At 44.6% G+C, this 26,007-nt stretch overlaps 1 protein-coding gene across 2 annotated transcripts; it reads left to right on the top strand.

The window, feature by feature from the left end:
* Nucleotides 1-28: 28 nt before the first annotated feature.
* CDNF (cerebral dopamine neurotrophic factor) lies at nt 29-26,007 on the top strand. 2 transcript variants are annotated; one of them, XM_032799986.2, is made up of 4 exons: nt 29-173; nt 19,040-19,167; nt 21,359-21,500; nt 24,853-26,007. In XM_032799986.2, exons 1-4 carry the CDS (start codon nt 50-52, stop codon nt 25,029-25,031), a joined length of 573 nt encoding a protein of 190 aa, XP_032655877.1. In that variant the 5' UTR covers nt 29-49; the 3' UTR covers nt 25,032-26,007. The 2 variants fall into 2 exon arrangements, with proteins under 2 accessions (XP_032655877.1, XP_032655878.1); XM_032799987.2 differs by lacking the exon at nt 24,853-26,007 and adding an exon at nt 21,931-22,262.

The following is a 26,007-nucleotide window of genomic DNA, read 5'->3' as shown; positions in this document are numbered from 1 at the left end:
GGGTCATTCGTTCCGGTCTTGTCTCGTGCTAGGCAGCGCCGCCAGCACCATGCAGCGGCAGCCCGCGCGCGCTGTGCGCAGCGCCTGTGCGGGTCTGGCCCTGGCCTTCCTGTGCACAGGTCCTTGGCTCGCCGCCGCCCTTGCTCCGTGGGGACAGGAAGCTCAGTGCGAAGGTGAGCAGGGCAGAGGGACCGGGAGCCGCTTGCCGTACTGCACCGTGTGCTGCTGCCCTGGGCATCGCCCCCGTGCTATAAATAGCTGCAGCCTCATGGCTGTTCTCTGCGTGGCTGCACAGACGCTGAAGGCGTTTTATTAACAATGTATTAGTCACCGTCCGTGTGTGAGCGGGAGTGGAGTGAGCGCCCCACACCTTCGAACTGCTTAATCCACAATGGAAATTGCAACCCCATGCATGGCCTAGCTCCCCCCCTCTTCAAAGTGCTTTGCAAACATTGATTCCTCCCAACTCCCGTGGTGCAGATCTGCCTCCACTGGTTTGAATCTGAGCAGTCAGGCTAGTGTTAAAGAGGTCAGGGGGCGGGCTACGCTGCCTGGCTCCTCACTTGATTTTTGGAAGTGCTTAGCCAAACAGCCCATGAAAGTAAAGTGGGAGCTACTTGTGCTAGCTCAGCAACTTTGGAAAGCAGGTCAGAATAATAGACTATCAGGGTTGGAAGGGACCTCAGGAGGTCATCTACTCCAACCCCCTGCTCAAAGCAGGACAAATTCCCAACTAAATCATTTCCAGCCAGGGCATTGTCAAGCCTGATCTTAAAAACCTTAAGGAAGGAGTCCCCACTCCTAGGCACCCATTCCAGTGCTTCACCACTTGAGTTGAAAAAAGTTTTATCCTATATCCAACCTAAACCTCCCTCTCACGCAACTGGCCCTTACTCCTTTGTTCTGTCATCGGATACCACTGGAACGTCTCGATCTCTCATTTGGAACTCTCATTCAGGTGAGTTTGAAAACAGCTGTCAAATCCCCTCTCTCATTCTTCATCTTCCGCAAACTAACATCCAGTTCCCTCACCTCTCCTCATAAGTTATGTGCTCCAGCCCCTAATAATTTTTTGTTGCCCTCCGCTGGACTCTTTCCAATTTTTCCACAGCCGCCTTGTAAGTGTGGGCCCAAACTGGACACCAGTACTCCAGAGGCCCTTCCAATGTCGAATAGAGGGGAATGATCATATCCCTCAATCTGCTGGACTGCTCCCTACTTATTACTGCCAAAATGCTGTTAGCTTTCTTGGCAACAAGGGCATGCTGATTGACTCATCATCCAGCTTCTCGATCCACTGTAACCCCTAGGTCCTTTCTGCCGAGAACTTTTGCTTTGCTCTACCACTCAGTCCTAGTCTGTGCAGTGAATGGGATCTTTCCGTTTTAGTGCAGGAGATCTGCACTTGTTCCTTGTTTGACTCATTCAGGTTTTTTTTGGCGTCCTCTATTTTTCTAAGTCACCTCTGTATCTCTCCTACCTCCAGCGATATCTACTACTCTTCTCAGTTTAGTGGCACTTTGTGCAACTTGTCCGAGAGTTGCATGTCCACGCATCCTTCCGTCATTATATAACGAATACTGATCAAATCAGCCCCCGGACGACGCCCTGGGGCACTCCACTTGAACCGGCTCGCAAGTAGCTGAGCCATGATCATACCGCTTGCGTTCCAACATATCTAGCAGCTTTCTATCCATCTCTATAGTCAGTCATATCAGCCCTACTTCTTTAAGCTGGCTAAATACTTGTTGGAGGACCGATTATCAAAAAGCTTTTTGCTAAAAAGTTAGAGATAATACATCCACTGCTTTTCCCTTCGATCCACAACCTAGTTTCTCTATAGAAGGGAGTAGGCTTAGTCAGGATGACTTTGCCCATTAGGGTGTATCCTAGCTACTGTTCCTGGTCTCCATTCTTTTTTTCTCTTCTCCCTCATTAAAAATTGGTTTTTTTCAGGGAATCGATTTTCCTTGAGGACTGCTCTCATGATTTTTCCAGGGACGAGGTTGGGCTTTGACTGGCCTGCTAGTTTCTTCGTGTGATCATCCTCCTTCCCTTTTTTGATTAGGATGGCACTAAACATTAGCCTTTTTCCAGTCAATCGGGACTTTCCTCTGTTCGCCATGAAGTTTGTCAAAAAAATGGCCAATGCTCTTGCAATCACATCACCAACTCCTTATAGCACCCTGGGATGCGCACTCTCTGGCCCGCAGGACTTTTGTGCTTTATCTAGTTTTTCTAAATAGTCCCCACCACTTCTTTCTCCACAGAGGGCTGGTCACCTTCCTCCCCATACTGTGCTGGCCCAGTGCGCATCAGTCTGGGAGCTGACCTTGTTTGTGAAGGAGAGGGCAAAAAAATCATTCAGTACATTAACTTTTTCACGTCTCTCTGTCACTAGGTTGCCTCCTCATTCAGTAAGGGCGCCACACTTCCTTGACTTCTTCTTGTTAGTAACATCTTGAAGAAACCCTTCTTGTTCTCTTAACATCTCTTGCTAGCTGCACACTCCAAGTTGTGATTTGCCTTCCTGATTTCACTTCCTGCATTGCCTGAGCAATATTTATACTTCTCCCTGGTCATTTGTCCAATCTTCCACTTCTTGTAGGCTTCTTTTTTGCTTTTAAGTCAGCAAGGATTTCACTGTTAAGCCAGCTGATTCCTGCCATATTTACAACTCTTCCTACACATCGGGATGGTTTTTTCCTGCAACCTCAATAAGGATTCTTTAAAATACAGCCAGCTCTCCTGGACTCCTTTCCCCCTCATGTTATTTTCCCAGGGGATCCTGCCCATCAGCTCCCTGAGGGAGTCAAAGTCTGCTTTTCTGAAGTCCAAGGTCTGACAGACTGGTGTCTTACACAAAGGTCCCTTGTCTTCGCTCCTGTTGCTCTAGAGCGGTGATTTTTGAATGCTACTTGCATAGTTATGCTTCAATATCACTGACAAATGGTAGTGACTGTGATCCCAGGGGAGCTAGCTGAGGTCACTCAGCTAGGGTGAACTGCAAAGAATGGGGCAGGCAATCCCTAAAACTGGTGGATATTCCAATACTTAGATTTACCAAGCCAGCACAAAACAGCTTCTGTTAGACCTCACTGGTTGCTCAGAAATCAACAATACAGTTCCCTTAAAGTAACGCAGCCTCAGGCATCCACTTAGACTCTCAAGTTGGGTATGATGATTTCTGAAAATCTTATGTCATCATATAAAAAAGTTTCTACTAATCCCAAAGGGTTGGACACATTACCTCCCAGACAATTCTTATGAACTAAAATTTATCAAAAAAGAAAGGAGAGAGAGAGTATGGTTAAAAGATCAATATACATACAGACATGCGTTTAATTCTTGAGGTTCAGATTCATAGCAGAGATGGTGAGCTTTGTAGTTGCAAAGAGTTATTTTAGAATTTAGTCCATAGATTATAGTCCAATATCATATTCAGAGTGTTCCAGTTTAACTGGGATCTCAGTCTTGCAACTCAAACTTCCCATGATGAAGCTGAAGCAGATCTGAGATGACAGGATCAGGATCCAAGGATCTTTTATACAATTTCAGGCCTTCTTTGATTGTTTGGAGTCCCTTGGCTTACAATAGGCAATCAGGGCAACGTCCATCACCGGTACTTAGCTACATAAATTAACATAAGGCATTTGCCTGTTTTTTCCACTATTTGCAGGCTATACATTTCAAAGACAGATGAATACAACAATATCCCATGTTTACAGTTCATTTAAATGCTAAAATGTTCTTTTGATCTCTGAATTAACAGAATACAGCATAGAAAGGGACTGTTTGATTACATTGTTGACCTCTACCAATATATATGTAAATACACAAAAGCGCAAACATTATCTCCCCATATGTTTTTAAGGGTTGAATTTGAGTCATTCATCCTGCAGGATGCTTAACTCTTTCTGGTCATGCATCACAGGTAGAAATTGAGATTGGAATTCAGTTATCAAAATTAAGGCTGCAGTTTCATTGAGCCAGGCCTCCATTTATTAGAGGCCTTTTTTGTAAGCACTGGTTGCTCTGGCCTGTTACACTTGGCCATTGATGGAGAAATAGAATAAAGAAAACAAAATATTGGCCACCTTTTAGGAATCTTTGCCTGGATCCATGTGATTTGTCTGTTACACCAGGTTGTGTATCTGCTTGATTTAATGGGATGAGTGTGAAAGGCTGTAGAAAATACTTAATGTTACAAATATTATTTATAATAAACCCCATAAATATGCCAACCACTGTGCAAATATACAAGACATAGTCTCTGCTTCTCAGAACTCACAATCTTGTGGTCAAGCAACAGGTGAAGGGTAGGGCAGAGGGATAAAACATGCAGTGAAAGTTTTCTTCATGCCTCCTCCCTCCCCATTATGTTAGTTAATGGCTTGTAGAGGGGAGTCTTAAGGAGGACTTGACAAAAGAGCATTTTGAGCATAAAGAAGTAGTGTGGGGAAAGAGGACAAGGGGGTCAAGACTTGTATGTGCACAAGGTGTCAAAAGTTGGAATTGGGACTGTCGTTGACAGTCGTAAAAATAACCCCTCCACCCAATTAAATGAGACTCTTCGTGTAACGATGGCAAAAATTCAACTCAAGTCACACCATTTTGCCATCATGTCTCTCCTTGCTCGTAGCTTATGAAACTGTGGCTCATCTCTGCCACAGATGTACAATAATATGGGCTAAGTAAAATGTGTAAATAAAATTTTCTAACCTACCATCTGTGGTGTGAATTTTCTTTAAAAGCTGTTACCGCTCACTGTTCAGCCCCTTGTTTCCTCCAGGTCCTGTATTCTAAATGAACACACACTCAATCCATAAACAGTAGATGAATATTGATATGATGCACACAAAAGCTTTCTCCAGCAGCTTTTCTTCTTACGGCAAGATGGACAGGGGGACACGCCAGTACTGTTAAGCAACGGAAAACAAACATAGTTCCCCAGAGCCTATGTGTGTATTTGATGTTTTAGAACACGCTTGATTTAAATGAAATGTGTCAGCGAAAAATTTTAGGCCCGTTTGAATCTTTTTTAAACAAAATCCAAATTGTAAAATGAATAAAAACGTTTTATGCTCTAAACACTTTAAAAACCTCAAATACTGTGAGCCCCAAATGCAGCATTGTATTAGTACATGAGAATTGAGGCCCCGATCCTGCAAACCATTCCCATGCAAAGGCCCAAGCCAGTGTGGTTCCACAGAGGCCTAGGGGTTTGGCCCATGTGGAGCAGGTTTCAGGATCAAGACCTTAAGTGTTACACTGCAGTGTGATAATAGCATGGTGCTAGTGCATGCCAACCAGAACGTGAAATTAAGCAATATAATTTCACAATCCAAACTGACTAAAAAGCTACAAGTACCATAACTGGTGAAAAGTAAATGGAATTTTAAGAATTCTTTTGTCTTTAACCATCTGAGATGGTAACAGTAGCATAGGCAAAAAGTTCTTTTAAACATTTTACTTTCAACAAGAAAGTGGCGCACCATTACTTCAATCTCTGGGCTTCTCTAGTAGAGCTCAGTGACAGACTTCTCAGTGCTGCCATTCCATTGGCAAGTTAGTACTTCAGAAGGTGCATGGGCAGCTCTGGAGCTGCCCTGATCCTGGGACTTACCTGGCACATGGGGCAGCTACCATGTAGTTACATTTAAATAAGGAAAGTGGAAGCGATGCCCAGCTTGCAATAGCAATGTATTGTAAGTGTATTAAAGGCTTAATGGTGTTGACTCTCTCCTGCCTGGGGGAGGAGGGATGGTCAGGAGAGCATTGGATTGGGACTCAGAAGATCTGGGTTAAATTCCTGGCTCTGCGACAGAATTCCTACATGCCCATGACAAGTCACTCGCTGGGTATGTCTGCACTGCAACTGGAGGTGTGATTGCAGCACATGTATGCAGACCCAAGCTAGCTAGATCCAAGCTATCTCAAGTGACAATAGCAGAGGAACTGTGGGGCAGCATGCGCAGCGGCTGCTCAAGAATGTACCAGGGGTCCTGGGTGGGTGGGGCTAGCCCATGCTGCCATGGCTTCACTGCTGTTGTTACTCAAGTTGGCTTGGATACCAAGCAGTGAAGCTGCAGCAGTGTGGACTAGCTGCTAGAGTCACCAGGGTCCCAGGTGGGCTCATACACCTTGTGCTGCAGTGGCTTCACTGCTCTTGTTATTCAATCAAAGCAGGCTCAGGTATGTCTACCCCTGCTGCAATCATATCTCCCCAGTGCAGCATAGTCAGACCCTAAGATTCAGTTTCCTCTCTGTAAAATGGACACAGTACTAGTTCCCTCTGTCATAGGGTTCTGTGAACTAAAATTCGTAAATACTTGGAAGATAGGGTGACCAGATGTCCCAATTTTATAGGGACAGTCTTGGTATTTGGGACTTTTTCTTATATAGGTGCCTATTACCCCGCCACCCTGTGTCTCGATTTTTCACCCTTGCTATCTGGTCGCTCTGTTGGAAGATGTACAGATACTATAATGAACGAGTCACGTGTGTCTCTGAACAGAGAGGTTCAATTTCCTTTAAGTCTAGAGAGATCTCACACTGAATCAGGGCCGCCCGGAGGGGGGGCAAGTGGGGCAATTTGCCCCAGGCCCTGGGCTCCACAGGGGCCCCCAAGAGAATGGGTGAGGCCCCGGCCCTGCCTCTGCCCCTCTCCCGGAGCCTTAGCGCATCCAGGAGTGTCCCTGAACAGCACTGCAGCGTGGCTCTGGCAGGGCCTGAGCTCCGCCACGCTCAGAGCCACATGGTAAGGGGGCGGGGCTGCGAGCTTCAGGCCGAGCAGAGGGTGCTCAGGCCTCGCTGGAGCTCTCAGCCCCGCCCCCTTACCACGCACCTCTGAGCGGGGCAAAGCTCAGGAGCCCCGCTGGAGCCACGCTGCAGCTGTTCAGGGATGCTCCTGAATGCGGTGTGCTGAGGCTCAGGGTGAGGGGGCAGCCGGGGGTAAGAGGCTGGGGCCGGGTGAGGGGAGGGGTTGGAAAAGGGGCAGAGAGTCCCAGGGACAGTCAGGGCACAGGGAGGGGGCAGAGGTTGGGGGAAGCGCGTCGGGGACAGGAACGGGGTGTTGGATTGTGGGCGTTCTGGGGTCTGTGGACTTCCGCGGGGGGATCTATCTCCGATCATGGGTGGTAGGGGTCGGGCAAATCAGGGGACAGGGGAACAGCGGGGGGGATGGGGTCCCAGGGTGGTGGTGGTGGGTCTCTGGACGGTGAGGGGGCAGAGCAGGTTGCGGGCGATAGCCTCCGTGAAACTAGCGAATAACCGGGCGGTCGGGGATTCTTGAGGGGGCAGGCAGTTGGCAGGAAATAGTTCTAGCGAGGTAAGATGGGAAGGGGCCAGGCTGTTTGGGAGGAATTAGCCTCCCTACCCTAAAAGCTCATTTCAGCGTTTGAGGCCTTGCAGAAGAGCCAAGCTGTTAGCTTTTCCATTAGCGGCTACCATCACTTTCACTTTCTTCAAATGCCAAATTATAGTCTATATTAATTTCGGTTGCCATAGGGAGATTCCGTTCGGAGGGTAGCTTCATTTAAATTAGCGTGGGTGAGGGTCACTGAGAAGGAGCAATATCTTACAAACCTATCTCCTTCCCAACCCTACCCAAGGGAGGACCCCCCATCCCCGCATTCCTTGAGGCTTTTAGGGGGTATTCAGTGGTTCTCATCTTTTGTCTTGGTGACCCTTTCCACATAGCAAACCTCTGAGTGTTGACACCCCTGCCCCTTATGAAAATGAAAAACTTTTTTATATTATTTAAATACTATTATAAACATGTCTGGAGGAAAGGGTGTTTTGAGGTGGGCTTGACAGCTCGTGGACCCCCAGTTAATAACTTTGTGACCCCTGAGGGGTTCCTGACCCCCAGTTTGAGAACCCCTGGCTTAATTTAATTAGCACCCTGTGTTCCACTCACATGCATGTTTTGCTTTTTTGAGGCATTTCAGTTTTTCACAACATAGGCTTATCCCAGATTCTTGGAACAAGCTCAATATGCTCAGTTCTTGAAGCAGTGTACATAAGCTTTGTACTAAAGACAAACCCACTAGTAACCATCTCCAGTTTTGTGAGGGACCCCATGGAGCCAGCCTCTAGAAAACAAATAAATGCATTGGAGGGTTAAGTCCATTAATGGCTATTTTAGCCAGGCTGGGTAATGGAATGGCTGTCCTAGCATCTGTTCGTCAGAGGCGTGGAGATGGATGGCAGGGAAGAGATCACTTTGCATCCGTTACCTGTTTAGATCAACTCCCTCTGGGAAGTTGCGCATTGGCCATTGTCAGTAGACGGATACTTCAGGTCGCTGAACCTTTTGGTTTGAACCCAGTATGGCTGATCTTGTGTTCTACCTAAAATACCCAAAGTTATGGAGACAGATATGAGTCAGGAGCAGCAGATTATCAGAAACCTGGAAAAATTCTAACTGGATGGGCTAGGCATTGTCACAGCTGAGGTGGTCAAGTTTTGATTTTTTTTTAATCGAATTTTTTATTAGTTTCTTTAAACAACAAAAACACAGCAAGCAGCAAATATTTGGCCACACACTCTGAAACCCAACCATATTCAGGTTTTGGCAGACTAATTTCAGGTTTTCAATTAAAAAAAACAACACAAATTTTGAAGGAAAGAGACATTGTCTTACTTTTTTCTGCTTTTTAAAACTCCTGTTTTTCTATCCAAAAAAAGTTTTGACGGAAAATATTTGTCCAACCCTTTTAATGAGCTTTAGTGCCTTTTAGCACTAGCTGATTCTGAGAACCAGTGATACCTTGTAAAGAAGTTTTCTCAAAACTGGATTTGTGCTGAGATGCGGAAGGTTTATTTTTCCCAGGGCTGCCCATGGGGGAGAGCAGGTGGGACAATTTGCCCGGGCCCTGCAGGGGCCCCCATGAGAATATAATATTGCAATTTTTTTTATGGAAGGGCCCCCCGAAATTGCTTTGCCCTAGGCCCCCTGAATCGTCTGGGCGGCCCTGCACTGAATTTCAAGGAGGTAGAGTTTTAGCCAAGAGTTCTGCTGAAATCTGTTAGTTCAACTCCTCAGATGGCAAACTATCAGCACCAGCCTTCAGTATAAACTACTGATGGCAGGCACTGAGCAAAGCAAACATTTCCCAGTCTGCAGCTTCCAGACCTATTTCCTTCCTCAGTAGCTAGGCCTGTGGGGGAGATCACACAAGTCACCACAGGCCTGCATAATCTCCAGTCCCCCTCCCAGGAGTGGGAGGCAACTCATGCCATAATTCTTCTCATCTGGCACATTGGCGCTCCACAAATTCAAAGGCCAGACCTGCCAGCGAGATGCACTGTTAGCACATCGTGAGCCGCTCTACTGTAGAAATCCAAGCTACTATGCACTGAAAGCCCAGGGTCAGCCTGAAACGCTGAGATTCAAAGAGCTCTCCCTCGGATTTTAGCAGGCTGGCCTGTACCTGTAGTAAAATCACAGTGATAAAAACAAGCAGAAACATCTGTTAGATATTTAGCTAGGAAGCAAAGACATGTATGCAGTGCCCAGCATCAGTGGTATAGTGGTAAAAAAAGCGGGCAAACTAATCTAACCTAACCTCCATATTCCTCAAATGAGAGGCAGGTAACCTCAATTTACCTGAATTTACCCTTGACTGTACTATTGCCAAGCATGCTGCTGGTGCTCAGTAAATAATATATGCTCTAAAGTGTCCCTGAGGGGTAAAAAACCCCTTTTAATTATCTTTTGCATGTGCTGCCTTAATTCCTGGAAAATTAAGCTTGTAGGAGGCTGTGGATGACAGCTGTATCATCACGATCTGTGCTCTTGTCAGATCACAGGAGGTAAGGGAGGCAAACTGAGTCAATACTTAGGAAACCCCCAGGGAAAATCCAGATGCTGCAGGAAATGGTGTTGGTGAACCAGTAGGTGGCACTTTCCCCTCTGAAAAGAGAACAAGGAGTCCTTGTGGCACCTTAGAGACTAACAAATTTATTTGGGCATGAGCTTTCTTGGGCTAAAGCCCACTTCATCAGATGCAAGCAGTGGAAAATACAGTAGGAAGATAGATATATAGATATCGATATATACAGAGGACATGAAAAAATGGGTATTGCCATACTAACTATAACGAGAGTAAAGTCAACTGTTGAAAATGGGCCATCCTGATTATCACTACAAAAGTGTTTTTTCTCCTGCTGATAATAGCCTACCTTAACTGATTACTCTCGTTATAGTTAGTATGGCAACATCCATTTTTTCATGTCCTCAGTGTATATATATCTCCTTACTATATTTTCCACTGCATGCATCTGATGAAGTGGGTTTTAGCCCACAAAAGCTTATGCTCAAATAAATTTGTTAATCTGTAAGGTGCCACAAGTACTCCTGTTCTTTTTGCTGATGTAGACTAACACGGCTACCACTCTGAAACCTTTCCCCTCTGAGTTTGTACAGAACCAAATTCCTCACTATGGTATTAGGAGCATTGTGCTACTGGAGGTGCTGGCTTTTTAAAGAGATGTAAAACTGAGGTTCTGATCACTTGTGATCATGAAAGTTCTCATGGAAGTTTTTATAAAATTAGGGTTATTAATCTCCCTCCACCCCCGGCTAAATTCCATACAGCATAGCTACATCTTACCCAGGTCAGAATACTTTCTTCAGTTTCAGATAGACACAGGGATACTCTTCATTTCCTGTCACAAATGGTTGTGTAGTGAATCTGTTAAACTGCTGCTCCCCAGAGGTGGATGGATTTCAGTGGAGTGATAATTCTCAGAGCACTTTGGATGAAAAATGTGATATAGTTGTAAGATACAATAACAATATTACATAGAGCTTTTCATCAATAGATCTCAAAGCGCCTTACAAAGGAAGTCATTATCATTATCCCCATTTCAGAGTTGAAATAACTGGAACACGGGAAAGTGACTATTAAATACTTTATAAAACCTGCCATTAGTGAATTAGACGCCTTAAATGTTTTGGTTAATTAATGATAACTTGAATAGGATTTTTTTATGAGCGGAGTGTCCAATGATACTAGATCATCAATCTTGCACAACAGCAATTTAAAAAAAAAAGTATTCATGCAAAGCTTTGCAAGCAAAATCTCTTGAAGGGATGTGTTATTTCCTGTAGATGGCAGGAACATATCATACAATTACTACCCGATAAGTCTTTTGCAGCTTGTTGGTGATTTTGCAGTAAAGTTTTGGCAGGTTGGTGATTTTGGCAGTAAAGTTTTAAGCATTGGCAAAGCTTGGTGCCAAAGGGTTTATTAACCAACATCACTGGGCTTTTTGATAGGTCTTTACATAACAAACACCTATAAAATTCCCTTTGCTGTTGTGCAAGAGTTGAGTTGTTGCTTTTCTTTTTTTTCCTTGAAAGGACATTGATATCTTGGTAAGTGGTAACTACACCCCCTTTATAATACACTGAGTAACAAGTTTTAGTCACCGAGATGGAAAAATTGGATTGTCTGACAGCCTGAGACAACCAAAATCCAGACCTACAACAAGAGTCATTAAATTACTGTCCCCTAGACAAAGCTGCTTTCCTGCACTGAACAATCCTGGGATAATTGACCAGTAAGTCCAACTGATTTTGTTTGCTTGTAAACAGCACTGAACTGAATAAAATAATCAATGACTTGCTAAATCCCTTCTCTTGCTCCATTCAGTCAGCAGCTCCCTGCCTAATTCTTCACTTTGGAAAGAGCGCACGTGGCTGACTACGCAAGGCCACCAAGTTATCTTCCATATTTCCATACTTTATAGCTAGACTTGAGACCTTTGAATGTTACCATTTAAAAAAAAATAACTTTTGTAGCAAATCATCATATTCATGCCCACATTGGATTATCCTCAGGGGCAGATAGCAGGATGTTGCAAATAAAATTACATCTGCATTTCACATTAATAAAAGAAAAGAACAAATAAGCAGCATGTTCCCCAGATTACCCTACTGGAAACTTCAATAGACTCCATTACAATCATTCAAGTAGTCACTGGCAGATTCTGATGGCCTCTGGTAGTTCTTATTGGAGGATCAACTGCCCCAGGAACTAAAAGACTGATTGCTCTGTTCCAAACCTATATCCCAACTCAGCAAAGCATTTAAGCATACACTGAACTTTAAGCAAGTGCTTTACTGAATACGGGTGCTTTGCTGAACTGGATGCCTAGTTAACAACTGGAACTAGTAGGAACCTACTGAACATTTTCAACTGGAATTTTCTTCAGGGTGGTAACTAGCGATGCCAGTTCTTACTCTGCAAGTTCAAATATTTGTAACTTATGAAATGAGGGTGAAAATTGGCCCCTTTAAATTCATGTTCAGTTTACGTTGTCTGCATGCAGTATTAAAATCTGGATTTAGGTACCCAGCAGCAGATGCCAAGGTTTGAAAATGTTGGCCTTTCACCTCTCTGGGCCCCAGTTTCCCCATCTGTTAAATGGTACTAATAACATGTCAAAGCAGTGTTGTCAGGCTGAATTAATTAATGTTTATGAAGCATTTTGAGACCCTTGGCTGGAAGGAACTGTATAAATGCAAAAGTATTGTGTTAATGACATAGCTACAAGATGAGTCATGGGAAATTGTAACAGGGGACACTCCTTGAGTGCCTCTTGTTGCTGCATGCAGTACTGCAGGCCTTCTTCTTTGACTGGAGCCCCTTGTATGTTGCTGACCTTCCTTGGTGGGTCTTCAGTGGCTTGGCTCTCTGGTCAGGTCACACAGTCAAAAAGGAACCCCTTCTGGGATAGCAAAAAACCCAACAAACTATCTGCCCTTGCCAGGGTCTTCAGTTGCAGCTTTAGGGCCTTTAAATTTAGTCATTTGCTTGGGTTTCTAAACAAGTCTTGTCTTCTTCTCAGGTCTTAGGTCACTTCACCAGTGGCTGGTTAAGGATATCTTTATCCAGATTCAGCAGGGTTTCTGTACTGTTTTGCTCACAGCTTTTAGTATCTGGCTTAGTAACACCTGCTTTTGTTCTTTCTGTACTCACACTGTTGCATGGATGCCATTCAGTATGTTAGGATCATTTTTAATCTTCCTTTTTCCTCCTGGGGAGAGTTTTTTTTGGCTGGGTCTGGCTGTGGCCATGCCTTGCAGCCTTTTTGTGTTCCTGTATCATCTGAGCTAGGGTGAGTCAGCTCTTAATTTCAACTGTTTGAGGTCTTGCGTGGCTCAAGCTATCATTCAGGGTGCAACCACTACAACTCTTTTCTAAGTGTAACCCACACACCTCCTGGGTGTGGTGTTCTGTCCCCTCTAGTGGCACCGAGACCACTTAGAGATTAATGGGACTGCTACAGCCTTAACTAAGGTACGTCCAGACTACCCACCGGATCAGCGGGTAGCGATCGATCTATCGAGGATCGATATATATCGCATGTCATCTAGACGGAATATATCGATCCCCAAACACGCTCCTGTCAACTCTGGAACTCTACCAGGGCAAGCAGCAGAAGCAGAGTTGACGGGGGAGCCGCGGCCGTCAGTCCCGCGCTGTGAGGATGGCAGGTAAGTCGAAATAAGATACTTCGACTTCAGCTACACTATTCCTGTAGCTGAAGTTGCGTATCTTACATCGACACCCCCACCAGTGTAGACTAGGCCTAAGAGCCATGTGGCTTTTGGCTCATGCATTAAGCTCCAGAGGTCCCAGGTTCAATCCTGCCAACGACAACTGGGGTCTGTCAATGTTACATACGTATGACTCCTTCAGGCTCTCCAGTTCTTTACTTTTATCCATGCTGGACCTGAAGCAAGTTCTGGAGCTTAGTCTGCTCCTTCTGCAGCATCAAACACTTGTTCCCTGTGACGGGGTCTGCTTACCCAGCACTGGCCCAGACAGGGTTAAGCCCATGTTATTGACAGTGGAAGTCTCACCTCCCAGGCAAGACTGGGCATGCTCCAAGTGCTCTAGTATTATAAAGAGAGGGATCCCAGCTCATTCTGCGTGGGAGGTTGCAGGGGAAGTGCCTATGGAGGGCCAGCCACAGCCCCTGACTGCACTAGGAATTGAAGCCGTCCACAGCCTGCCTGCATCCTGATGACTAGAGGAACCCTTGGAGATGACTGGCCCTGCTGAACACAGAGAACCTGACATCTCATGGTAAATCCCAACACAGACACTGGTAGGGAGTGACCAAGGGAGGGTGATGGAGTGGTACCTCCCCCTGGGGAAACTCAGTGTATTTTGGTAGGACCCCCCTTGCTGAGTCAGTGGCAAGCTGTTAGGACCCTGGGTTGGGGCCTGGTGGAGTTGGGTGGGCCTGGGCCCCCCTACTGAGGCTGCCATACCCTATAAGGGGTGCCCCAATGCTATAGACACTGACTGCTAGGCCATGCTGCCCTTTGTAAAAGGGCTGCTTTATAGACTCTGGCTGCTAGGCCATGCTACCCTGCACTGAAGGGCTGCTTTATAGACTGACCGATGGGCCATGCAGCCCTGACGCTAGGGGTGTGTCGACCATCACATTCCCCAATCTCTTTTTTTCAGTTCTGGCCAAGTCCTGTTCCCACTGTATAGCTTGAGCTCACATCCTGTCTCTTGAGGAGTACTTCTCTTCAAGTTCTTGCAAATCCTCAATGCTTTAGGCCTGTAGGATATTGAGTTGAGCCATGACTTCCTCTTTGACCCTGTCTTCTATTTTTCTCCATTCCAGTAGGGGTTGGGTTTGTTGAGTAGCTGTAAAGGCTACGGCCATCACAGCATCCTTTATAGTTGACACAATCTCTGTATTAGTGGCTGTTGATACTAAATCTGTCACTTGGTGGTGAATCCACACACTTGTACCATTCTCCCAGGTGCTTGAATCCTTACCCTATTCACCTGTGGGAATATAAGCTTTCTGGTCAGCAGTCACCATGCTTGTATGCTTATCACACCTCTCTGCCCTCTTCGGGACCATCAACCTCAGTCCTCTAATTTCCTCCATTTGTTCCAGGAGGAGGTGGTTGGCTTGGATGTTGAGGTCATCCTGCTGTCTTGTGAGCATTTTCTTGCTCTGTTGTTGCTCCCATCTAAGCACTGCATTTCAGTCTTGCAAACTCATTGGCTGAGTCTCCAACACCTGAATCTGAGTCTGGAGTTTTTGCAGAGCCGGCTCATGTTCTTTATGCTGGCTCTGTAGCTGACCCTGCACCTCAAAGACATTCTGCATAGCTGTCTGTAGAGTCTATTGTAATTTCAAAATTGCTGAGATTTCCGCTCATCTGTCCTCTTCTGGATTACCTCAGTCTCGCTCTTGCTGTCACTATGAAGAGCTTCCTTCTACATGAGTAGCTGTCAGAAACTCTCTTGCTTCCCCTTTGACTCTTTAGTGAGCTTGACTAGCTCTTCTTGGAGCTAGGAGATCTGAGCCTGCTCTGTTACCTGCAGATTTTTCAGTTGCTCCTTTAGCAGCATCTTTTCTTTTTTCTCACTCTCCCATTTTAAGCTCCTTCTGTTTCAGCTCAGTCATCTGCTGCTCCAGGGCAAGCGTGAGCCTCTCTATCTCCTGAACTTCAGCTACTGCCTTTCCACATTTCTTGTAGTGAGAGGTGCAGTTCTTTTCCAGAGCTAGCAGATGTTCCATCTCCTACCCGTTTTCCAGGTGGGCAACTGCCTTCTGAAGGCCTCTGTTCAGTTTGGCTCCTTCACACATCTGCTCTTTGAAGTATCAGAGGGGTAGCCGTGTTAGTCTGGATCTGTAAAAGCAGCAAAGAATCCTGTGGCACCTTAGACTAACAGATGTTTTGGAGCATGAGCTTTCGTGGGTGGATACCCACTTCGTCAGATGCATGTAGTAGAAATTTCCAGGGGCAGGTATATATATGCAAGCAAGCTAGAGATAACGAGGTTAGTTCAGTCAGGGAGTATGAGGCCCTGTTCTAGCAGTCTGCTCTTTGAAGTGGTCTTTCTCTGCCTCCACCTGGGTCTTGAGCCTCCATATCCAGCACTGCTTTTCTTTTAAGAACTCTTATGGTCTCTGTGCATAGATCCCCAGGTCTCTCACAGTGTCCACAGATGTGAGAAAATTGCTCTCCACCTGGCTCGGCCTTCCTGGGCCACCATTCATACTGGAGGCGGGGGGCAGGCTACTTGTTACTTGTCCCCACCTGTGCAAAATGTTTTCTTTGCCACATAGAAGTGTCTTAACTTCATTGGCCAGCACAGAATAAAACTTGTCTTGGCCTTTCCAGATCTGCTTCTACCTGCATTGTTCATGCTGTGCAGTCATCTCCTCTAGCAGAACCTGGGAATGTGTCTGTAATTCTTGGATTTGTGCTTTCTGCACTTTTAGCCGACTAGCCAATTGTGGGCAAAAATTCTTCATCTGGGCCTGTAGTTTCTGAAATTGTTTGCCAGCACCAACCCTGGGCTCAGCAATTCCCTGGTTCTCTAGAACTCTGGTGTCACTTTCCATCTGAGTGTCTTCATCCCTACAACTCTGCTGTCCTTGAGGTCAGTTGGCCAGATCCTTGTGTGGAGCCCCTTCCATCTCCTGCGTTTGACCTGGCTTTTGTAACAAAGTAGGCAGTGTCTCCAAGTTCTTACCCACTGGGGCTAAATGTGGAATCAGGGTTTCCCCCCATAAACAATGGAGAGTTGGAAGCCTCAGGCCAACTTCTCCCACTTAGGTTTATACCTCAGAGTCTGTTTTATTGACTCCCAGTATGCACCTCTTCTGGTGGACTCCAAGCTTCCCATAGTTACAGTCCCTCTGTCCAAACTGCCACATTTTGGCAGGATAAGATCCTTCTATGTGGCCCAGAGGGCCCCTACAGCCTTACATTTTCGTGTCCCAAACTTGATCCCCACAGTTATTTGTACTCTGTAGTCTGGGTCCCACTACCTTTGGGAACAGCATCTTTAGTAGTTGGAACCTGCCCAGTTCCCTACCTACTCTGGAGAATAGGGTGTTTCACAGTCCCTGTTCCTACAGGGGGACACACAGCTTACATGCCCCTCTTGCCTGGAGAGAGTGTACACAATTGGACAAGCCCCATGCCTCTTCCCTTTTTAGCATCTACAGCAACTGTCTTATCAGCACTGCTGGATCACACACACACGCTGGTCTTCCTGCAACTGTTGCTGGCCCTCCGTATGCATATTCAGGATATCAGACATCTCGCACTTGAGATAGGCCTAAGCATTGCTCTTCAATATCCATCCCTGTTGGGAGGGGGGACTCACACTCCACTTTTGGTTCCAAGTTGGAACAGGGGGCACTCACCTCTTGAGCATCTTCTGCTGGTGTGTGTGTGGTACTGCAGGCCTTTTCATGTTCCTGGCACCCCCTGCAGCTGTCGCCCTTGCTTGGTGGGTCTTCAGCAGCTCAGCCCTGCAGCTGGATCACACAGTCAAAAAGGAACCTCTTCCAGGGTAACAAACAGTCCAACAAACTCTCTATCAGCTCTCGCCAGGTCTTCAGCACCAGCACTTGGGCCTTTGAATTCAGCCCTTCACTCAGGCTTTTAAATAAGCCTTGGCCCCTTCTCAAGGATTAAGTCACTTTGCCAGTGGCTGGTGGGGGGAACCCAGGCCTGCCCACCCACTTAGGGTGACCAGACAGCAAATGTGAAAAAATCAGGATTGGGGTGGGGGGTAATAGGAACTTATATAAGAAAAAGACTCCAAAATCGGGACTGTCCCTATAAAATCGGACATCTGGTCACCCTACACCCACTACTCCAGTCCCAACCTAAGCACCCTATAAATAGCAGCTACATATTGATTCCTTTGACTGGTTGCTGCTACTTCCCTGGGGCCTTTTCCCACCCACCCCTCTATCTTTACCCCTAACCTCAGAGGTGGAGTTCTCAGGGCCTCTTTCTCCCAGATTAAGGAAATGCAGTCAATTGCACTCCTGTGGCCAGACAGGAGACCCTTTAATCCTCACCCTTCTAGTCCCAGCCAGGCCCTGCAGCTCCTTTTATCTGATCCTACTGGGCTCTGACTCCTTTCTTACTGCATCTCTAGGCGGGCTTAGAGGACCCACCTTTTCTGCTCATTTCCTGGGGCAGGGTGTAGTAGGATCACAGGGCCTTGTACACTCAGTCACAGAGATGCTATCATGTTGTCAAAGATCCTCTTAAGTTAGAATATGCATGCAAAACACCTTAATGCTCTGCACAATCAGTGTGGTGGACCTTGCAAGGACCTTCAATACCAGGGTGAACTTCAATCTTGTATGATCTTGTTCTCACTAGGAACTGTAATCACATTTAAACTAGCTGTTTTACCAGTTGAATCACCTGACACAATGCTGACTGGTCCATATAAACATGGACAAGGCAGGGATGATCTAGGTTTACTTGGTCCTGTCGCAGCATCGGTGTAGACTTGATGACCTCTTGAAATCCTTTCCCATGAGTGACCCTTCCTTGACCAAGGTTTTTGTCCAGCGGTTAGAGTGCTAGCTGGGAGGCCCAGGTTCAAATGCCTGTTCTGTCATATAGATTTCCTGTCTGACCTTACATAAGTCATTTAGTTTTTCTATGCCTCAGTTCCCCATCCATAAAATGGGGATAACAGCACTTACAGAGCTCAGAGGTGTTGGGAGAATAAATGCATTAAAGACTGAAGCAATCAGATACTATGGTAATGGGGGCCAGATGCGTATTTAAAATGGACAGAACATAAAATTTCCTTGTCTTCCCTGGCCAGTCATGGGCAGTATCGTCTCACTTAAACTGATTTTTTTTTTAAATGGTGATAAAACACAATTAAATTTTCTAGTTGAGATTAGCTTAATCAAAGCAAGACCAAAATGCTACATATTCTGATCTCCTGTTATAATAAAAGACTTAAGGCCGGGGAAACATCTGGAGCTGACAGGACAAATTCTATTACTACATATAAAGCTGTTGGCAATACTGGGAGCTAAAATACTGAAATAAATCTTTAGTTTGTTTGTTTTTTTTAATTCTTCATTTGTTAAAATCTGTAATTTTCTGTTTTTATGAAGTGCTAATGGATCCCTTTCTTATCCAACCTATTAAAATTCTTAAGCTTTGCTAGATCCTACTGGGTGGCTTATATATTTTGTTTTCTTATTACAGTGTGTAAAGGATTTTTGGACAGATTTTACAACTCATTAAAAGAAAAACATTCTGACTTCACCATGGCCACCATAGAGAAAGAACTGGTTAACAGCTGCATGGATACAAAAGGAAAAGAACACCGCTTGGTACTAGTCTCTTTTGTCTTTAAGTTCATGATACTTTGAAAAAAAAATACTGATTAGCTGGTTCTTTGTTTAAAATATTGGTTCATCTGCACTGTTATTTAGTATTGAGCTGTAGGGCACTGGTTCAAATCCAGCTACATCAACACTGGCTGAAAATTATTACCAACTGCTAGCTTACATAAAATAAGTTTGAAGGCTTTCATTTAATTTCAGGTGTATAAGGGCCCACATTAAGACCCTGACCCAACACTCTTTGAAATTAATGGGAATCTTTCCTTTAATTCATTGGGCATTGAATAGGACCCCAAATGCTCCACCTCAATTGGCACTAATTAGCACCCTTTTCAACAGTTTAGCTAAGAGGGCAAGGCAAGGAAATGAGATGCCCTTTCATTCCTAGAAGTGATCCCTCAGATCAAAGCAGTGTAGGACGATGTGGAAGAGGTTTGCCCTGCTGCCATCCATGATGTACCTGTTCTGTGAATAAACAGATTTGTTTCCTGGGTTCAGAGGTAGCACTAATCACAGGCCTACATCCTACAGTTAGATGGGGACAACACATTTTTCAAGCCTGTGGTAGGTGCACAGCCTTCAGTAAGTAGAAGAGCTGTCATTGTGCAAGGATGTGGGCTGAGACTGCGGGGACCAAAGGCCATTAGGCCACCCTCCTTTTTGAAAGTGGAGGCCTCTGGCCTGCAGAAGAGACTGGGGCTGGCTGAAGCCTACTGCACTATCTAACTACTGTTACCTTAGTTATTAATGCCAAGTTCTCCTGCCATGCCTTAATGCTGAGTCCTTCACAATTCAGAGGCTTTTCAGCTGTTTCCCAGTGTTCACTGGGGAGAAAAAATGCCCTTCATTCTTCTTTCTGCTCTGCTAAGCTGCCAAGAGACAAGGAGTAGGAGAGGAATCACAGAGCCCCATAGCGAAGATCTTCTGGGCAGGGCACAATGCTGCAGTGCTATTCAGCACCTCACCAGCCTGGCTTTAGGCTAGTGACGGTTCCGATGACCTGTGTGGTGTCTTTAGCTTTGTTATGCATGGGTGGTCTGTATTCTGCCAATTTAAATCTTGAAGGACTGTTGTTTGCAAAGGCTGGCAACCATTTTGTTTTCAGTTCTTTGAAAACTGTTAAATCTCAGACACACACACACTGACTGCATGGTCACACAGTGATGTCACTATGTCCTCTCTTGTTTTGTTAGCTTCCTAGAGCCTGGTGGCGGTGGTGGTGGTGGTGTTTGTATTACTGTAGCTCCTACACTGCGTGGGAGCATGTCATGGACCAGGACCCCACTGTGCTAGGTACCATACAAACCCGGAGCAAAAACACTGTCCCTGCCCCAACGAGTCTACGGTCTAAATATAAGACAAGAGACAACAGGTGGATACAGACAGACAGATGGGGGAGCACAAGGAGGCAACAAAACAGTCTTCGTCAGCATGATGGGCAGTGACCTCAGCACACCAACTGCGTAACCATTCTCATGCTGAATAGTACCCCATACGCCAAGTAGTCCCATTTTCCTCAATGAGATTATTCAACATGAGTAAGGGTGGCAAAATCTGACCCCTGATACAAAACAAAGATCCTTCTGATTGAAAGGATTAATTTGCTCTCTGCCTACTGAAAGATGTAACAAAAATAGGCCATTGTTTTCCATCAAATGCACCCCATTCTAGAAGGTGTTATGTTGAGACGGAAATGTCCCCTTGGTTTCAAATTATGATTTATTGAGTTAAGAGTGATATAATTCATGTCCTGGAGACAGAATTTTGTATTTTCAATGGCTAATTAATAACAATACTTTGTACAAAATAGTAATCAGAGTAAGAGGAATCTGTTATTTGCACAATAACAGCTTCCAAGCTGCTTCATATAAGGTGTATCTAACACAAACACACATTGTTTTCTGTGAGCTGTGCCAGACCTGCAATATCCCACCATTCCACCAAGCATAACAAAGCATTCATTTAACGCACCACCACAGGGAAGGTCCTTCTGTCAAAAGAGGAAGTGGTAGGAGTCTGAGTTTTAGGGTACAATCCTTCAGGGTGCTAAGCATCCTCAAATCCCTTCAACTTCAATGGGAGTTGGAGGTATAAAGTACTAAACGTGAACCCCTCAGCAGTTGGCAGGAGCCACTCCCCATTTTGTCTTAGTGCTGATGATGTGTTCTGCTTGTTTCAGTGCTATTACATTGGGGCAACAAGCGATGCAGCCACGAAGATCATCAGTGAGGTCAGCCGCCCAATGAGTGCTCATGTGCCTGTGTCGAAGATATGCGAGAAACTGAAGAAGAATGACATTCAGATCTGTGAGCTCAAATATGGTAGGGCCAGAGTCTGGAGCAAACTGGTGGGCCTAGAGATCTAGTTGCATTCTGCACCTAGTTATCCCCATGTATCCCCATTGGCTCCTGCCTGCATACCACATCTCTATTCATTGTCAAGTGGGATGTAGAAAGGAAAATAAATAGGTTTCTACTCTTTTTGCTTCTAAAAAATTAGGCCAGAAATGCCCTCCCCCAATTAGAAATATCAGGAGCACTAAGTCTTGTCTTCACTATTTTTGCTGGAGAACTCTTTGGCTGGCTTAGGTATGTGGGTGGGCACTCTCTCAGCCCTTACATGAAGGGGCAGTTGTGTTGAACTCTCTAAAGAGAAAGCTTTTTTTGCATATGTTTTTGTTAAGTAGCTGTTAACAAAAAATGAATCATTTTAAACATGGTGAATTAAAAAACCTCTCTTCTCTCTCTTCAGTTAGGCTGCACGTCCTTCGTGTAACTGATGTTGAATGCCTTCTACTTTCTACTTGTCCATGTAGTTTTCTGTGATAAAACTGAATGTATAATGCAAAAAAACAAGCAAGGAAAAAATCCTTATAATTTATGTGTATTAAAAACCTTTTCAGGCCTGTATGCACCAGGAAGACACAGAAACAAAGCACAACCCCTTTGTTCCTTTCCTTTGCAAGTCACCTTCAATTTGAAGAGCTGGCAGGGTGCTGATCCCATGCCTTTTATCCTTCATTTGTGTTTTAATGTCTCTAACCAGAGGCAAAGGCATCCTGTTGTCTAGCTGAGCAGAACCACTCACATGGCACTCTTGGGTATATTTGCAAGCAATTTTTATGCAGGAATTGGAACGGATGCTAGTCAGGGCTTGAGAAGCTTAGGAAGTGAGCTCTGCTAAGCCAGTTCCACCAGGAATTAGTCTGCCCACACAAGCCATTTAAAATAAAGTCTCTACTACTGGATGCCAAGCCACAGAGAGGTGGTGAGGAATGGCCAAGGAAATTACTAACTCATGAAAATGCACCTTCTTCCATTCTCTGTACCCAATTCAGCCAGTATTTCCATCCTGCCGTTAGGACACTGAAGTGTCCTGTTCCCTCTCCCCACCCCCGAGAGCTACTCTGACCCAGCGTCCACTGTACCAATGTGTTGCTAAAGCTCAGAGTCCTTAGGGCATGATGCAAAGCCCCCTGAAAGCAGCATGAGTCCTGCTGTTGGCATCAGTGAGCAGTGTTGTCTGGCTTTGCCAATTCCAGCTGTGAAGGTTTCTACTCAGAATGAGGGCTATTGTTGAGAAGCTGGCCATTTAACAGGCCCAATTCTTTCCCCTGTGCAGTTGTGGGAGCTGTTTCATAGCCTCCAAAGGCACAATTTCTTTTTATTAAGAAGTTGAAAATGGTTGAAAATTCTAAAAGAGTAAAATGATCAATTTTTTTAAAAGGTTTTGATTTTATTTTTAAAAGAACATATCATGACTCCTCCTCCTCCTCAGAGAGCTAAAAACTGCTCACCAGCAGTCTCTCTCCAGATAGAAGTGAAATACTGTGCTGTTCAACATACTCATAAATGATCTGGAAAAGGGGGTATAAACAGCAAGATGGCAAAATTTGCAGACAATAGAAAGTTACTCAAGATAAAACTGACTGCAAAGAGTTACAAAGGGATCTCACTAAGCTGGGTGATTGGACAACAAAATGGCAGATGAAGTTCAATGCTGATAAATGCATAATGCACATTTGGAAAACCATCCTAACTATACATACAAAGTGAGGGGGTCTGAATTAATCGTTGCCATTCAAGAAAGATCTTGGAGTCATAATGGATAGTTCTCTGAAAACATCTGCTCAATGTGCAGTGATAGTCAAAAAAGCTAACAGAATGTTAGGAACCGTTAGGAAAGGGATAGATAATATTGCCACCATCGTGTGCAGTTCAGGTCCCCTGATCTTAGAAAAACAAACAAACCAGAATTGGAAGAGGTACAGCTAAGGGCAACAAAAGTGATTATTCGTATGGAATAGCTTCCATATGAGATGAGATGAAAAAACAGACTGGGACTGTTCAGCTTGGAAAAGAGATGAGTAAGAGGGGATATGATAGAAGTCTATGCTATCATGAATGGTGTGGAGAAAGTGAATAGGGAAATGTTATCTACCCCTTCACAAAACCCACAAACCACCCAATAAAATTAATAGGCAGCAGGTTTAAAACAAACAAAGGTAAGTACTTCTTCACCCGATGCACAGTCAACCTGTGGAACTCGTTGCCAGGGGATGTTGTCTAGGCCAAAACCATAACTGGGTTAAAAGAATGAGAAATTCATGGGGGATAGGTCCATCAATGGCTATTGGACAAGATGATCAAGGATGCAACTCCAACTCTGGGTGTCCCTAAGCCTCTGATTGCCAGAAGCTGGGACTGGATAACAGGGGATGGATCACTTGATAATTGCCCTCTTCTGGTCATTCCCCCCGAAGCATCTGGCACTGGTCACTGTCAGACAGGATACTGGGCTAGATGGACCGTAGGAATGGCTATGATGGGACACACCAATGTTCTTACTTGCCTTAAAAACAAAGATAGGAGTTACATCACTATGTGTAGCAAGGGTCCTACTGGGTACATGTGTCAGGTGAATAAGGCAGAAAAATGGTTGCCAAATTTCCTTATATGAGTCCATGTCTTGTTACATAAGGGCCATATGGCTCTGTGTTGTAGCTCCTTCAAAGATCTAATCACCATCCTTTTTATATAGACCTCATTTTGAGCCACAGAAGGTAGGATATTCAGTATATAGAGGAAGATCTGTCCTTTTAATCAGATTTGGTCAAAAAACAATTCCAAATTTTGCAAAAATCATTGAAAAATGTTATTGAAATTTTGAAAAAAAAAACATTAAAAAAAATTGAACAATCTGTAACTGGTTGAAAAGAAAATTGATGGATTTTTGTTGAAAACTCCAATTTTCAATAGTTACATCCATGTACTTCTTATACAAGTGTCACTTTGAGGAGAAAAGTTGGAGCTGATCCTGTTTTCGCACTAGTATAAATCAGGAGTAACACCATTAAAGTCAATGGGGTTTCCACTTTTATATGTGTCTTAATGAGATCAGAATCAGATTTGATAGGTCAGATCCTCAGCTGGTATAAATCAGTGCAATTCTATTGTTTTTCACGTGAGCTATGCAGATATACAATAGGTGAGGATCTGGCCCCTTATGTTTAACTTTTTGTCCTTCTCTCATCTATCACCTGAGTTATAGGAGATACTTTTGGAACATTTGTAGAAACTAGAATTTTTTTCTTTGGCAGCATAGAAGAGTTGAGGACAAATATAAACTCTCTTGTGGTCTCTAAAGCATGTCTCACATTCTTTGTTTTTGCAGAAAGGAAACTGGACTTAAACTCGGTGGATCTCTCCAAGATGAGAGTGGCTGAGCTGAGGAAGATCCTGGATAGCTGGGGAGAAGTGTGCAGAGCATGCATAGAGAAAACAGACTTTGTGAACTTGATTAAGGAGGTGGCACCTAAGTATACGCCTACAAACCCCAAATCTGACCTTTGATACTTGTGCCAACCTAGTGCTTCCTATGGTAGGTCATCTCTCTGTGCACAAAGAATGACTGACAATGGAATAGCTGAGCTAAAAAACTTACTTGGTTACAACTCACAAGTGCTAAAAAATGGAGTTATTATTAATAATTGCTTATCTAGCACCACAGAAGGGCACAGTACTTTACAGACAAGACAGAGTCACTGCATCAAAGAACATAATATATAAGAATCAAATTGTATTTGTATTGCCATAGCAAATAGAGTCCTCAGCCCCACAGTGCTAGCACTGTACACACACAAAACAAAAAAATGGCCCCTGCCCCAGAAATCTTTTACTTTAAAGTAGAAGAGGAGAGACCAAACCCCACCCCCCTACACAAACCTCAAACAGACCTTTAGCTAAACCAGTGTAATGTGTGTAGACAATCTTAGGGCTTGTACGGCTTTCACCATATTGGTTTAAAAACCATTAAATATTATTGACAAAATACTATTATTTTCCATGACATAATATATACAGTTATAAGCAATTTGATAATAGTATAACTGCATCCACAGTAGAGGGTTGCATCAGTTCAACTACATTGGTTTCTAAACCAATCTGTTTAAGTCAATACACAAACTGTGTGGAGACCAGCCCTTGTGTCTATTCAAACCTGGCTTGTATTGATATAGTTTGTAATGCGCAGGTACAACTTGTACATTCATGCACACCTTTCAACTGCTGCAGTGAATGAGGCAGGGGCCTTACAACCAGCATTCTGTAGTGAATGAGGCTGTTACCTCATCCACTGTCCATCTTGTGCATTTCCAATCCTAGGTCGACACCTTGATATATTCAGGGAAGAGCAATATTTTTATTTAAGGAGTTTGGAAACAGAGAAATTAGAGGCGGAAAAGACTATTTGATTATTTAGTGTATTCCTCCTTCTAGTTGAGGTACTCCAGGGGGTCCATAGGCCCTGCTGATTAACTCCTCCCCCTCC

This window comes from Chelonoidis abingdonii, chromosome 1 (genome assembly GCF_003597395.2).
Source record: "Chelonoidis abingdonii isolate Lonesome George chromosome 1, CheloAbing_2.0, whole genome shotgun sequence".
Classification (NCBI taxonomy): Eukaryota; Metazoa; Chordata; order Testudines; family Testudinidae; genus Chelonoidis; species Chelonoidis abingdonii.
Note: the sequence above shows the minus strand (reverse complement) of the source record. Positions and strands in the feature narration are given on the sequence as shown.